The 12,277-nt window shown below is 36.9% G+C and overlaps 1 protein-coding gene across 2 annotated transcripts in view; it reads left to right on the plus strand.

Moving 5' to 3' along the window:
• Window positions 1–12,277, plus strand: part of ZDHHC15 (zDHHC palmitoyltransferase 15) — a 107,046-nt gene that overhangs the window by 48,957 nt on the left and 45,812 nt on the right. For both annotated transcript variants that reach the window (XM_081276587.1, XM_081276588.1), the window contains 2 exons: window positions 9,761–9,830; window positions 11,774–11,806. In XM_081276587.1, coding sequence (XP_081132713.1) covers window positions 9,761–9,830; window positions 11,774–11,806 — 103 coding nt within the window. The remainder of the gene's footprint in view (window positions 1–9,760; window positions 9,831–11,773; window positions 11,807–12,277) is intronic.

A 12,277-nucleotide genomic window follows, 5' to 3' on the forward strand; every position in this document is an offset into this window, starting at 1 on the left:
TCAGTTTAAGAAAGTCCCATTTGTTGATTCTTGTTATTAACTCTTGTGCTATGGGTGTCCTATTAAGGAATTTTGAGCCCGTCCCCACAATCTGTAGATCGGGGCCAACTTTTTCTTCTATCAGACGGAGAGTCTCTGATTTGATATCTAGCTCCTTTATCCACTTTGAGTTCACTTTTGTGCGTGGTGAGAGGAGGGGATTTAGTTTCATTTTGTTGCATATGGATTTCCAGTTTTCCCAACACCATTTGTTGAAGATGTTATCCTTTCTCCATTGCATGTTTTTAGCTCCTTTATCAAATATAAGATAGTTGTAGCTTTGTGGATTAGTCTCTGTGTCCTCTATTCTGTACCATTGGTCCACCCGCCTGTTCTGGTACCAGTACCATGCTGTTTTTATTACTATTGCTCTGTAATATAGTTTGAAGTCTGGTATCGCTATACCACCTGATTCACCCTTCCTGCTTAGAATTGTTTTTGCTATTCTGGGTCTTTTATTTTTCCATATGAATTTCATGATTGCTTTATCTATTTCTACAAGAAATGCCGTTGGGATTTTGATTGGCATTGCATTGAACCTATAGAGAACTTTTGGTAATATCGCCATTTTGATGATGTTAGTTCTGCCTATCCATGAACAGGGTATATTTTTCCATCTTCTAAGATCCTCTTCTATTTCTTTCTTTAGGGTTCTGTAGTTTTCATTGTATAGGTCCTTCACCTCTTTTGTTAGGTTGATTCCCAAGTACTTTATTTTTTTTTGAGGATATTGTGAATGGAGTGTTTTTCCTCATTTCCATTTCAGAAGTTTTGTCGCTGATATACAGAAATGCCTTTGATTTATGTGTGTTGATTTTATATCCTGCCACTTTGGTGAATTCATTTATTAGTTCTAGTAGTTTTTTTGTAGACCCTTTTGGGTCTTCTAGGTATAGAATCATGTCATCCGCAAATAGTGATAATTTAAGTTCTTCTTTTCCTATTTTTATGCCTTTAATTTCTTTCGTTTGTCTAATTGCTCTGGCCAGTGTTTTGAGAACTATATTGAATAGAAGTGGTGATAGGGGGCATCCCTGTCTTGTTCCAGATTTTAGAGGGAATGCCTTCAATTTTTCTCCATTCAGAATGATGCTAGCCTGAGGCTTGGCATAGATAGCTTTTACAATGTCGAGGTAAGTTCCTGTTATCCCTATTTTTTCTAACGTTTTGAACATAAAGGGATGCTGTACTTTGTCAATTGCTTTTTCTGCGTCTATTGAGATGATCATATGGTTCTTATCTTTAAGCCTATTGATGTGGTGAATAACATTTATTGATTTCCGTATATTGAACCATCCTTGCATCCCAGGGATGAATCCTACTTGATCATGGTGCACAATTTTTTTCATATGCCTTTGTATCCGATTCGCCAGAATTTTATTGAGGATTTTTGCATCTAGGTTCATTAGAGATATTGATCTGTAGTTTTCTTTCTTTGAGGCGTCTTTGTCTGGTTTCGGAATCAGGGTGATGTTGGCCTCATAGAATGAATTTGGAAGAGCTCCCTCTTTTTCTATTTCCTGAAATAACTTGAAAAGTATTGGTATTAATTCTTCTTTAAAGGTTTTGTAGAACTCCGCTGTATACCCATCCGGTCCTGGGCTTTTCTTGGTTGGAAGTTTTTTAATTGCTTCTTCTATTTCATCTATTGATATTGGTCTGTTTAAGTTGTGAGTTTCCTCCTGACTCAGTCTGGGCAAATCATATGACTTAAGGAATTTATCGATGTCTTCACTTTCTTCTATTTTATTGGAATATAGGTTTTCAAAATAATTTCTAATTGTTTTCTGTATTTCTGAAGCGTCTGTTGTAATATTGCCTTTTTCATCCCGTATGTTAGTGATTTGAGTTCTCTCTCTTCTTCTCTTCGTTAGTATGGCTAGGGGTCTGTCGATCTTATTTATTTTTTCAAAGAACCAACTTTTAGTTTTGTTAATTTTTTCAATAGTTTCTTTTGTTTCAATTTCATTGATTTCTGCTCTGATTTTAATTAGTTCTTGCCTTCTGCTACATTTGCTATTGTTTTGCTCTTCCTTTTCTAGGGCTTTGAGATGAAGTGTGAGCTCATTTATTTGTTGGTTCTTCCTTTTTTTGAGGAATGACCTCCAGGCGATGAATTTCCCTCTTAAAACTGCTTTCATTGTGTCCCATAGATTCCGATATGTTGTGTCTGTATTTTCATTTATCTCTAAGAATTTTTTTATTTCCTCCTTTATGTCTTCTGTAACCCATTGATCATTTAGTAACGTATTGTTCATTGTCCATGTGATGTAGGATTTTTCCTTCCTTCTTTTATCATTGATTTCCAGTTTCATTCCATTATGATCTGATGAAGTGCATGGTATTATCTCAACCCCTTTATATTTACTGAGGGTTGCCCTATGGCATAATATATGATCTATTTTTGAGAAGGTTCCATGTGCTGCTGAGAAAAAAGTATATCCACTTGATGATGGTTGATATATTCTATATATGTCAGTTAAGTCTAGGTTATTGATTGTGATATTGAGGTCAATAGTTTCTTTATTCAACTTTTGTTTGGAGGATCTGTCCATTGGTGAGAGAGGTGTGTTGAAGTCACCCATGATTATTGTGTTGTGGTCTATTTGATTCTTGAACTTGAGGAGAGTTTGTTTTATGAATGTCGCAGCGCCATTATTTGGTGCATAAATATTGATAATTGTTATGTCTTGTTGGTGAATGGTTCCTTTTAACAGTATATAATGTCCTTCCTTATCCCTTTTGATTAACTTAGTCTTGAAGTCGATTTTATTCGATATGAGAATGGCCACGCCTGCTTGCTTATGAGGACCGTGTGCTTGGTATATTTTTTCCCAACCTTTTACCTTGAGCCTGTGTATGTCTTTTCCAGTCAGATGTGTCTCCTGGAGGCAGCATAACGTTGGATTTGTTTTTTTAATCCATGTTACCAGCCTATGTTGCTTTATTGGAGAGTTTAAGCCATTAACGTTTAGAGTTACTATTGATATATGGTTTGTACTTCCTGCCATGTTTGATTATTTATCTCTTTTTTTTCCCTAATTTAGTTTGTTTCTCCATGATTAGCTTTCCCCCCATCCTCTGTCTTTACTGAGGCACTTCCCGCTGATGGTTTTGGTTATTGTTTTCCATTTCTTCCTCATGTAGAGTTTTGCTCAATACGCTTTGCAATGCTGGTTTTCTGGCTACAAATTCTTTTAGCTTTTGTTTACCATGAAAGATTTTTATTTCGTTGTCGTATCTGAAGCTTAATTTTGCTGGATACAGGATTCTTGGTTGGCATCCATTGTCTTTCAGTGTTTGAAATACGTTGTTCCAGGTTCTTCTCGCTTTCAGCATCTGTGGTGAAAAATCCGTTGTCAACCTTATTGGTTTACCCCTAAATGTAATCTGCCTCTTTTCTCTTGTAGCTTTTAATATTTTCTCTTTGTTCTGTATATTGGATAGCTTCATAACAATGTGTCTTGGCATTGGTCTATTGTGATTTTGTGTGCTCGGTGTCCTGTATGCATCTACAATTTGTATATCTGTTTCCTTTTTTATTTCTGGAAAGTTTTCTGTAATTATTTCCTTCAGCAAGTTACTCATTCCCTTGGCATGAGCCTCTGTGCCTTCCTCTATCCCGATGACTCGTAAGTTTGGTTTTTTTATGTTATCCCAAATCTCTTGGATGTTTTTCTCATGATTTTTTACCAGCCTATCAGAGTTGGCTAGACTCTTTTCAAGATGATATATTTTGTCTTCATTATCTGACGTTCTGGTTTCTACTTGCTCCACTCTGTTAGTGATACTCTCGATTGAGTTTTTAATTTGGTTTATCATTTCCTTCATTTCTAGAATTATTGTTTGATTTTTTTTATAATCTCTATCTCCTGATAAAGATGCTTAACTTCTTCTTTTATCTGTTTTTGTAATTCATTTTCAATGTGATCTTTAAGGTTCCTTTCCATCTGTCTAAGGTGTTCCTTGAGTTCTTTATATGGCCATTTTTCTGATGACTCCAGGTCCTCCTGAATATTTAGGCTGTCTTTCATTGTTTGTACTCCTTTTCTTCCTTGCTTTTTTATGCTCATGATACTTCTTGTTCTGTTTGACTGTTGAGTTACTGTTTACTCCTATAAGTTTATTTGATGCTTGGGAGGAGAGGTATTAGAAGGGAAGGGAAGAAGTCACTAAAGAGAGTAAGTGTAGGCAGGTGGAGTTCAAGAGAGGGGGAATAAGAAAGTTGAAAAGAAATGAAAAGACAAAAGAAAAAAAGTGAGAAGAAAGAGAGAAAAAACGAAACAATAAAAATTTAAAACAAACGAAAAAAATTATAATGGTAATAAAAAATGGAAATTGAAGTTTAAAAAAATAATAGTAATAATAATAGAATAAAAAGAATTAAAAAAAATTGAAACCATTAGTAAGAAAGTTAAAGAACACAACAACCTCAACTACAAAAAGTGAGAATAAAAAAAATACTAATAATAATCATTCAAAAAAAATACTAGTAATAAATGCAGTCATAAAGCTCGATTGACTTCTCTTCCAGTGGGTGGAGCTATGCCCACTGGGCCAGGCTTCTCCTCTTGATAGGTGGGAGCCAATCACTGTGCCTCAGCTCTTCTTCCCAAATTTCTGCCTGAAAGGCAAACGTCTCCACCTCCTCCTCTCCATGGTGCACTTCCTCAGGCATCTTGAGAGAGAAAGGACTGCGAGTGTTAAGAGAAGGGTGGGCCCGAAGAGTGTGCGACTCGCTCGCAACACCTAGGCAGCGTGGGGGTGACTCAAGAGCTCACAGTGTTAGTTTTGGCAGAAATATTGCATGTAGAAAAACCAAATCTTTATCTAGACTTTCTGTTCCAATAAAAACAAATGCTTCCCCATCTATGATTGAAGCATTCTAATATAATCAACCTGACACCAAGTACATGGCTGATAATCATGGGTAATGGTGTCATATTAGAGGTTCAATTTTGTTCTCTGCTGCTGGCAGATTGGACATTCAGCAGTGGCCAAAGCCAGGTTGGTTTTGGTGAATATAAGGCCATGTTTCTGAACTCATGAATAATCTCCATCTCTGCCACCATAGCCATGTTGTCCATGAGACCATTGGGCATTAATGGGGTGATTGTGGAAAGAGACTGACTGGTATCCACAGAACAAGTCATCATATCTGTTTGGTTATTAAAATCCTTCTCTGTTGTGGTGCTATGATATAAATGATTGTGAGCCCCCACCCCTTCATACATTGAAAACTTAAATGTGGATGGTAATAGGAGGTGTAGCCTTGGGAAAGTGACAAGATCATGAGGGTGAAGCACTCATTAATGGGATTAATGCCCTAATAAAAAGGCCCAGAGAGCTGTCTTGCCCTTTCACCATGTGAATAAACAGCAAGTTGGTGCTATCTGTGAAACGGGCCCTCCCTCACCAGTACTAAATCTGGATTTCTTGGCCTTCAGAACTGTGAGAAATAAATTTGTTGTTCAGAAACTATTCAGGCTGTGGTATTTTGTTATAGCAGCAAGTTAAGACTGACACATGAAATCAACCTTTAGTGAGCATTCACATGAGACACAAACATCTTTATAATGTTTTTGCATTCAGAGAGGTCTGTTTACATAACTCTTTTCCAGATCTCCTTGTCACCAATTTTCAAGTTTTATTCTTTCCAAGTCTCCAATCATCCATCCAAACCAGTAGCAAAGGACCAAGAATTGATATATCCTCATGTGCCTGGCCATTTCTCCTTCCAAGCAAATAAAAGTGTACTGCTTAAAGTTCTGCCCACTGGAAGGATTTTTCTTCTCTATTGTCTTTCAGGTATATCCCAGAAGGGGATTGTAGTACTTTAGCTGTCTACTTTCAAGTAGTGTCTGCATATCATAGAACCCTCTGTGTGTCAGATATGAGCCTTCTCTTCCTCTGTCAGCTAATGGTAGGAAACTTCCCATGAGACCATGCAAGCTGGGAGACAGAAGGTCATATAGCAGGAATAGGGGCTACAGATATTTGGATTACTTCTTCATGTTACTTACGTATGCCTTCAGGGCCTACTCAGGCCTGGTCATATATATACCACTTTAGTTTGAATGTGGAGTATTGCTCTGCATACCCAACTTTATGGCTTGGTGAATCAGATAACACCCAGTTCATGATGAACAACTCATGTCACATGGTAACTTGGTGACCCATGGGTAAGGATTTTATCTCTACTAAGCCCCAGGAACAGGTCAAGAATATTTTTCAAAAAAAGAATAGCTATCTGTGGAGAATGGTAGGGTTTTGCTCCAAAATACTAAGGGTCTGCACTAAAATTTCACCTATAGGGCTCTACCAAATGCTGTAAACAGCATCCCTATCTTTCATTGATACTTCAAGCACAATTTTATCTGCTGGATCATGTGGCCCAAGCAGCAAAGCATTTACACAGCAGCCTGGACCTGTTGTAGAGCCTGCTCTTATATCTGAGACCCACTCAAAATTAACAGTTGTTCAGGTCACTCAGTAAATGGGCTAGAGTACCAAGCCCGAATGAGGAATTTGTTATCTTCAAAATCCAAAAAGAAAGGCCTACTTAGCACTGTGCCTCTTCTTTTGTTGTAGGAGGAGCCAGGTGCAACAACTTACCCTTCACCTTAGAAGGGGTATGTCAACATGCCACACATCATTATACCCCCTAGAAATTTCACTGAGGTAAAATGTTCCTGAATTTTCATTGGATTTATTATCTCACCCAATGGATACAAATGTCTTACCAATAAGTCTAGAATAGTTGCTACTTCTTGCTCACTGGGTCAGATCAGCATAATGTCATCAATGTAATGGACCAATGTGATATCTTGTGGAAGATAAAGGTGATCAAGATCCCAGCAAACTGAATTATAACATAGCACTGGGGAGTTGATATGCCCTCAGGGTAGGAAAGTAAAGATGCTTTGCCAGGCAGAAAGCAGACTGCCTCTAGTGGATCTAATAGACAGGGATAGAGATAAAGGAACCTGCCAAATCAATAGCAGCATACCCGGTACCCTCAAGCAATGAAGCCATATCTGACAATTAGGGTCTCCATATGGTTAAGGTTACAATAACTTATCATAATTCCTCACAATACATGTCTTCTGCATAGGCCAAATAGGTAAATTGAATGATATGTAGTAAGAGTAATCACCCAACATCCTTCAAGTCCTTGATGATGGCACCAACCACTGCAATCCCTCCAGGAACACAGTATTACTTTGTATTACCATTTTTCTAGGTAGAGGCAAGTCTACTGGCTGCTACTTGGCCTTTCCCTACCATGATAACCCTCACTATACAACTCAGAGAATCAATGTGGGGATTCTGTCAGCTACTAAACATGTCTACTCCAATTATACATTCTAGAAACTGGAGAAATATCCACAGGAGGCATTTGGGTACCACTGTGCCTGCTGTGAATCAGACCTGAGCTAAAACTTTGTTGGTCACCTGACCTCTGTAAGTTCCAACTCTGACTGGTGAACCACAATAACATTTTGGGTCTTATGGAGTTAGTGTCACTTCAAAGCCAGTGTCCAGTAGCCCCCTGGAATGATGCTTTTATTTCTTTTTTCCTAATGCACAGTTGCCTTGGTAAAAGGCCAAAGGTACCTTTGATGAAGAATAGTGGAAAGTTGAACAGTATAAAATTTTAGTAGTGTTGGTAATATTCTAGTGTCTTTCCTCACAGGAATACAATCTCTCCTTTATTCAAGGGCCTCTGAGTCTGTGAGCTGGCTCAAGCCATGACTACTTTTTTTAATGATTCAAATAAGACTTTTGTTCACTCAATCTAGAACATTTTTGCTTATATAGCTCAAGTAAGAATTTAGTAGGCTTTCTACCTATTTCGCTTCTAGAAACACCATGATTCATTAGCCAAAGCCATAAATCTGCATGAGTTCAGACTATTCTAATTGCTATTTTGACTCTGATGACCATAACCATAGCTGCATCCACCTTGATTTTTGTGGCTGAGTGCCACCACATGGTCCAATTACTTCCATCGCATTAGGTTTCCCAGTTTAGTGACTACAGCAAGAACTGACATAGAGACAAGAGCAGTCAAAAAGCTCTTCAAGGGCTGGGGTTGTAGCTCAGTTGGTGGAGCGGTTTGCCTAGCATGTGTGAGGCACTGGGTTTGATCCTCAGCACCACATAAATATAAATAAATGAATGAATAAACAAAGGTATTTTTTTAAAAAAAGCTTTTTAAGCATTCTTAGATTCCCCTCATAAATTTATTTCTCACAGTATTGGTAAATGGTATGTCTTATAGACCCTCTTAGTGTGAGTGAGTAGGTATTAAATGACAAATTCATCCTAACATTCCAATTTCCTTAAATATTTGAATCCCTTCCTCTACATTAAACCAAGGCAGGTATGGCATTTCAAATTCATTCACTGTGTGCCACATTTTGTTCCATGTTTCAGCCAATCAACCAGCCAAACTCCTTGAGCTGCAACATTAATGCAAAATCTGCTCAGTGGGCCTGTATCAATACTTTTGTCTAGATCTAACTTTATATTCCTTCCACCATTATTTCAGATCTTCAGTATCTATTCCCACACATGTTCCCTAGATTTCTATCTGTACAAATTACAAAATTCAAGTAATTCTTTTGTAGTCTATTGTACCTCCTAATGGATCAGAACTATTGCAGGAGAGATGATGGTAGATCAACCTATGGCATTGACAGTATCTTTAAAAATGTGCTAAAGGATCCAAACATGAAAGCATCTCTCCTTTCATTCTTGACTTAATAATACCTCTATCTTTTGTCATATACTCTTTATAAATAGGAATGAACACAGGAATCTTTTGAATTAGTGGCCGATTGTGTTGAATCAGTTATGTGTGCTTAATATACACTGTAAGTGGAATTATTATATTAGCTTAAATTATTTAGTTTTTATACTTAATATAATTACATTATACACAGGCATACTCTATCAGTGAACATGAAAAAAAATTAGAAAAGGAAAATAGCTTTAATCCAAGAGGATGGAATGAAAGAAAGGAGAAAGGGAGGAACAAATGGGCAGGAGGGATTTTTATATCAGACCTACAGGGCGAATAGAAACCTGAATGAAGTAATCAGAAAAACTGTACAGGTAACAGCCCTGCCACTTACTTGCTATGTGGCCTTGAGAAAATCACTTGATAAGGACCAAGACTTTACTTTTTTATCTGTGAAATGGTCAATTGAAATTATTGAAAAATTCTCTTCTATTTTCCAAATTGTCTTGTTTTGTTTGCAGTGTTGGGGATTGAACCCAGGGTCTAGCATAAATTGTTATTCTAAGTTTACCATTTTGTAGTTTTATGCATTTATGAAATTTAGCCTCATGAGACAGGAATTAAATTGTGAATCCTTATTTCCAGATAGGAGAGTTTCAATAAATAGAGACTAAATGATTTCTCCAGATCCCTCAAATAGTTGATAGTAGTTTGTTTGATAATATGAAATCTTATGGTCTGATATCTAAATATGAAGCCTTTTCCCTTATTCTCCTGAAAGGTGCTTTCAAGACTGACTTAATAAGAAAAGAAATTCATAGCACAATTCTTCTATATGATTGACTTTTGCTTGGCAACTTGAGATGAGTGTGACCATCTGTGGGTAGTGTATAACAAGCCATCCCAGTAGACTAATAAGATATGAAGTCTTACAGTGAGCCCTAAGAAATGCTAACCGCCTTATTTTTCCTATAGCTGTACGATTCTGTGACCGTTGCCATCTGATCAAGCCAGACCGCTGCCATCACTGCTCTGTCTGTGCCATGTAAGTGACAGTAATATTCCCCCTGGGCTGAGTTTGGCTACTGATGGTTGCCTAGACAACAAAATGACTGATCCTAACATGCAACCATGCCTAGATTAAGAGCATTTCCTTTCAGTCATAATGAGTACATGCCAAACACCCTCACAGGAATGATGATGATTCAAACTATTCTAAAGATAGAAAGAGAAATATAATCACATTTTAAAAATAATCTTTTTATTTTAGAACAGCTTTAGATTTATAGATTTATTATGAAGATAGTTCTCATATGCCCAACACCCACTTTCCTCTATTATTAAAACCTTCTATTAGTATGATACATTTGTTACAATTAGTGAACTAGTATTGCTACATTATTTTTAACTACAGGCTATCCTTTGTTTAGAGATCCTCAATTTTTCCCTAATGCCCTTTATCTGTTCTAAGATCCCATCCAGAATAACACATCATATTTTGTAGTTGTGTCTCCTTAGCTCTTCTAAGCTGTGACAATTTCTCAGACTTTACTTGTTCTTGATGATCATGACAGTTTTCAGGATTAATGATTAGGTATTTTGTAGAATGTTCCTCAGATGAGTTTTTTTTTTTTTATCTTTCCTCATGATCCTTAAACTGGGGTAATGTGATTTGGGGAGGAAGACCATAGAAGTAAAGTGCCATTCTGATTACATCATATCAAGGGTACAAATAAACATGACTTATCACAGCAATGCTAATCTTTATCATCTGCCTCAAGTAGTGTTTGTAAAATTACTCTCCACCCCCTCCCTCTACTGTACTCTTCAAAAGGAAGTTACTATGCACAGCCCAACTACAGGAATGGGAAGTTATACTCCCTCTTCTTTTTTTCAATAACTTTATTTTATTTATTTATATTTATTTTATGTGGTGCTGAGAATCGAACCCAGGTCCTAATATGTGCTAGGTAAGCACTTTACCACTGAGCCACAACCTCAGCCCCTCCCACTTTTTGAAGATGGAGTGTCTGTATAAATTATTTGGGATTCTTCTGTATGGGAAGTGTGCATTTTCTCTCCCATTTACTTATTTAGTCAATCATTTATTTATCTCAATATGGAGGCATGAATATTCATTTTTCTATTTTGTGCTATGACCCAGTACTACTGTATTTATTTAATTTGTGGCTCAAATTGTTCCAGCTTTGGGCTTCTTTGAAAAGAAAACTCAGATGACTCTATATGTCATGTTCCTATTTCTACCTCAGGAGCCTTGGTAGGCTCTTGTGTGCCATACAATACAAGATTACAGGAAGTGTATTTATTGCATTAAACTATTCTGCTTCTTTTTTAATCAACAAAAATAAGTCCTAGCTTTGTAAAACCATTTTATGTTAAAATATGTAATCTTCATGCCTTTCTTCTTGTATACCTTTTTAAATTTTTTTTAGTTGTAGATGGACACAATACCATTATTTTATTTGTTTTTACTTTTATATGGTGCCAGGGATCGAATCCAGTACCTCATGCATGCTAGGCAAGAGCTCAACCACTGAGCCACAACCCCATCCCCTCTTCTTGGATGGTTTTGCCATTCATATTGCTCTTAGTTTTGATTCAAACACAGACTACAGCCATATAGGTTTTTTTTTTCCTGTGCTTTTATTAAACTGAGTATTGAACAAAACTAGAGGGGATGCTTTGAACCTTTTCTGTTGTATCAATATCCTGGAGATTCCAATCCCTTTTAAAGGTTGGGCTTTTAAGTGTGTAACTTGCTGCCAGCATAATCCTATAAAGTATTTGTTATGATCATCTCATCCTGGGAATAACAGATACAATGGTTTTACAGTTGCTGTAATGGAGATCTGGGAACAGGTATACTGGATCTATGTAAAAATACTGGTGAAACCTTGAGTTCAATATTGAGATGTTGCTTCATTTCCATAGCCTCACTTATCACACTATATTTTCTCCCCTTTGTAGGTGTGTTTTAAAAATGGACCATCACTGCCCTTGGTATGTCCCTTTGATTCATTTCTCTCCTCTAAAAGGGTCAAAGTTGTTCAATGTGCTCACTTTCCTAAGCATAGTTGTAACATGCCTTTTTCTGTCACCATAATTCACTGGGCTTTGTATTTGTGTGGGGGACAGGGGAGGGGTAAAATTTTAGAGCAAGAATAACCACACCACCAAAGGTATAGTAGAGAGTTCCTGGGGTCACAAAGCTAATGGTCTCCTGCCCATTAACTTTAGCAATTGAGCATAGTAATGAAATATAGCACAATATTTTTTTTCTTGTAAGATAACACAATTTATTTTTGTTTCTAGCTTGCTTGATGTTTGAAATAGTGTAGATTGTGAAATTCAGCAATTCGTTAAATTTTGTACATCAGATCTAGAGAACCAGTGAAATCACCTGATTACAAAAAAGAACAAGCCACAACTCTACCAAATGTAGCTGCTAAGACTTTAATAGTTTTTTAGCAA

This window comes from Spermophilus citellus (assembly GCF_964194105.1).
Source record: "Spermophilus citellus genome assembly, chromosome: X".
Classification (NCBI taxonomy): domain Eukaryota; kingdom Metazoa; phylum Chordata; class Mammalia; order Rodentia; family Sciuridae; genus Spermophilus; species Spermophilus citellus.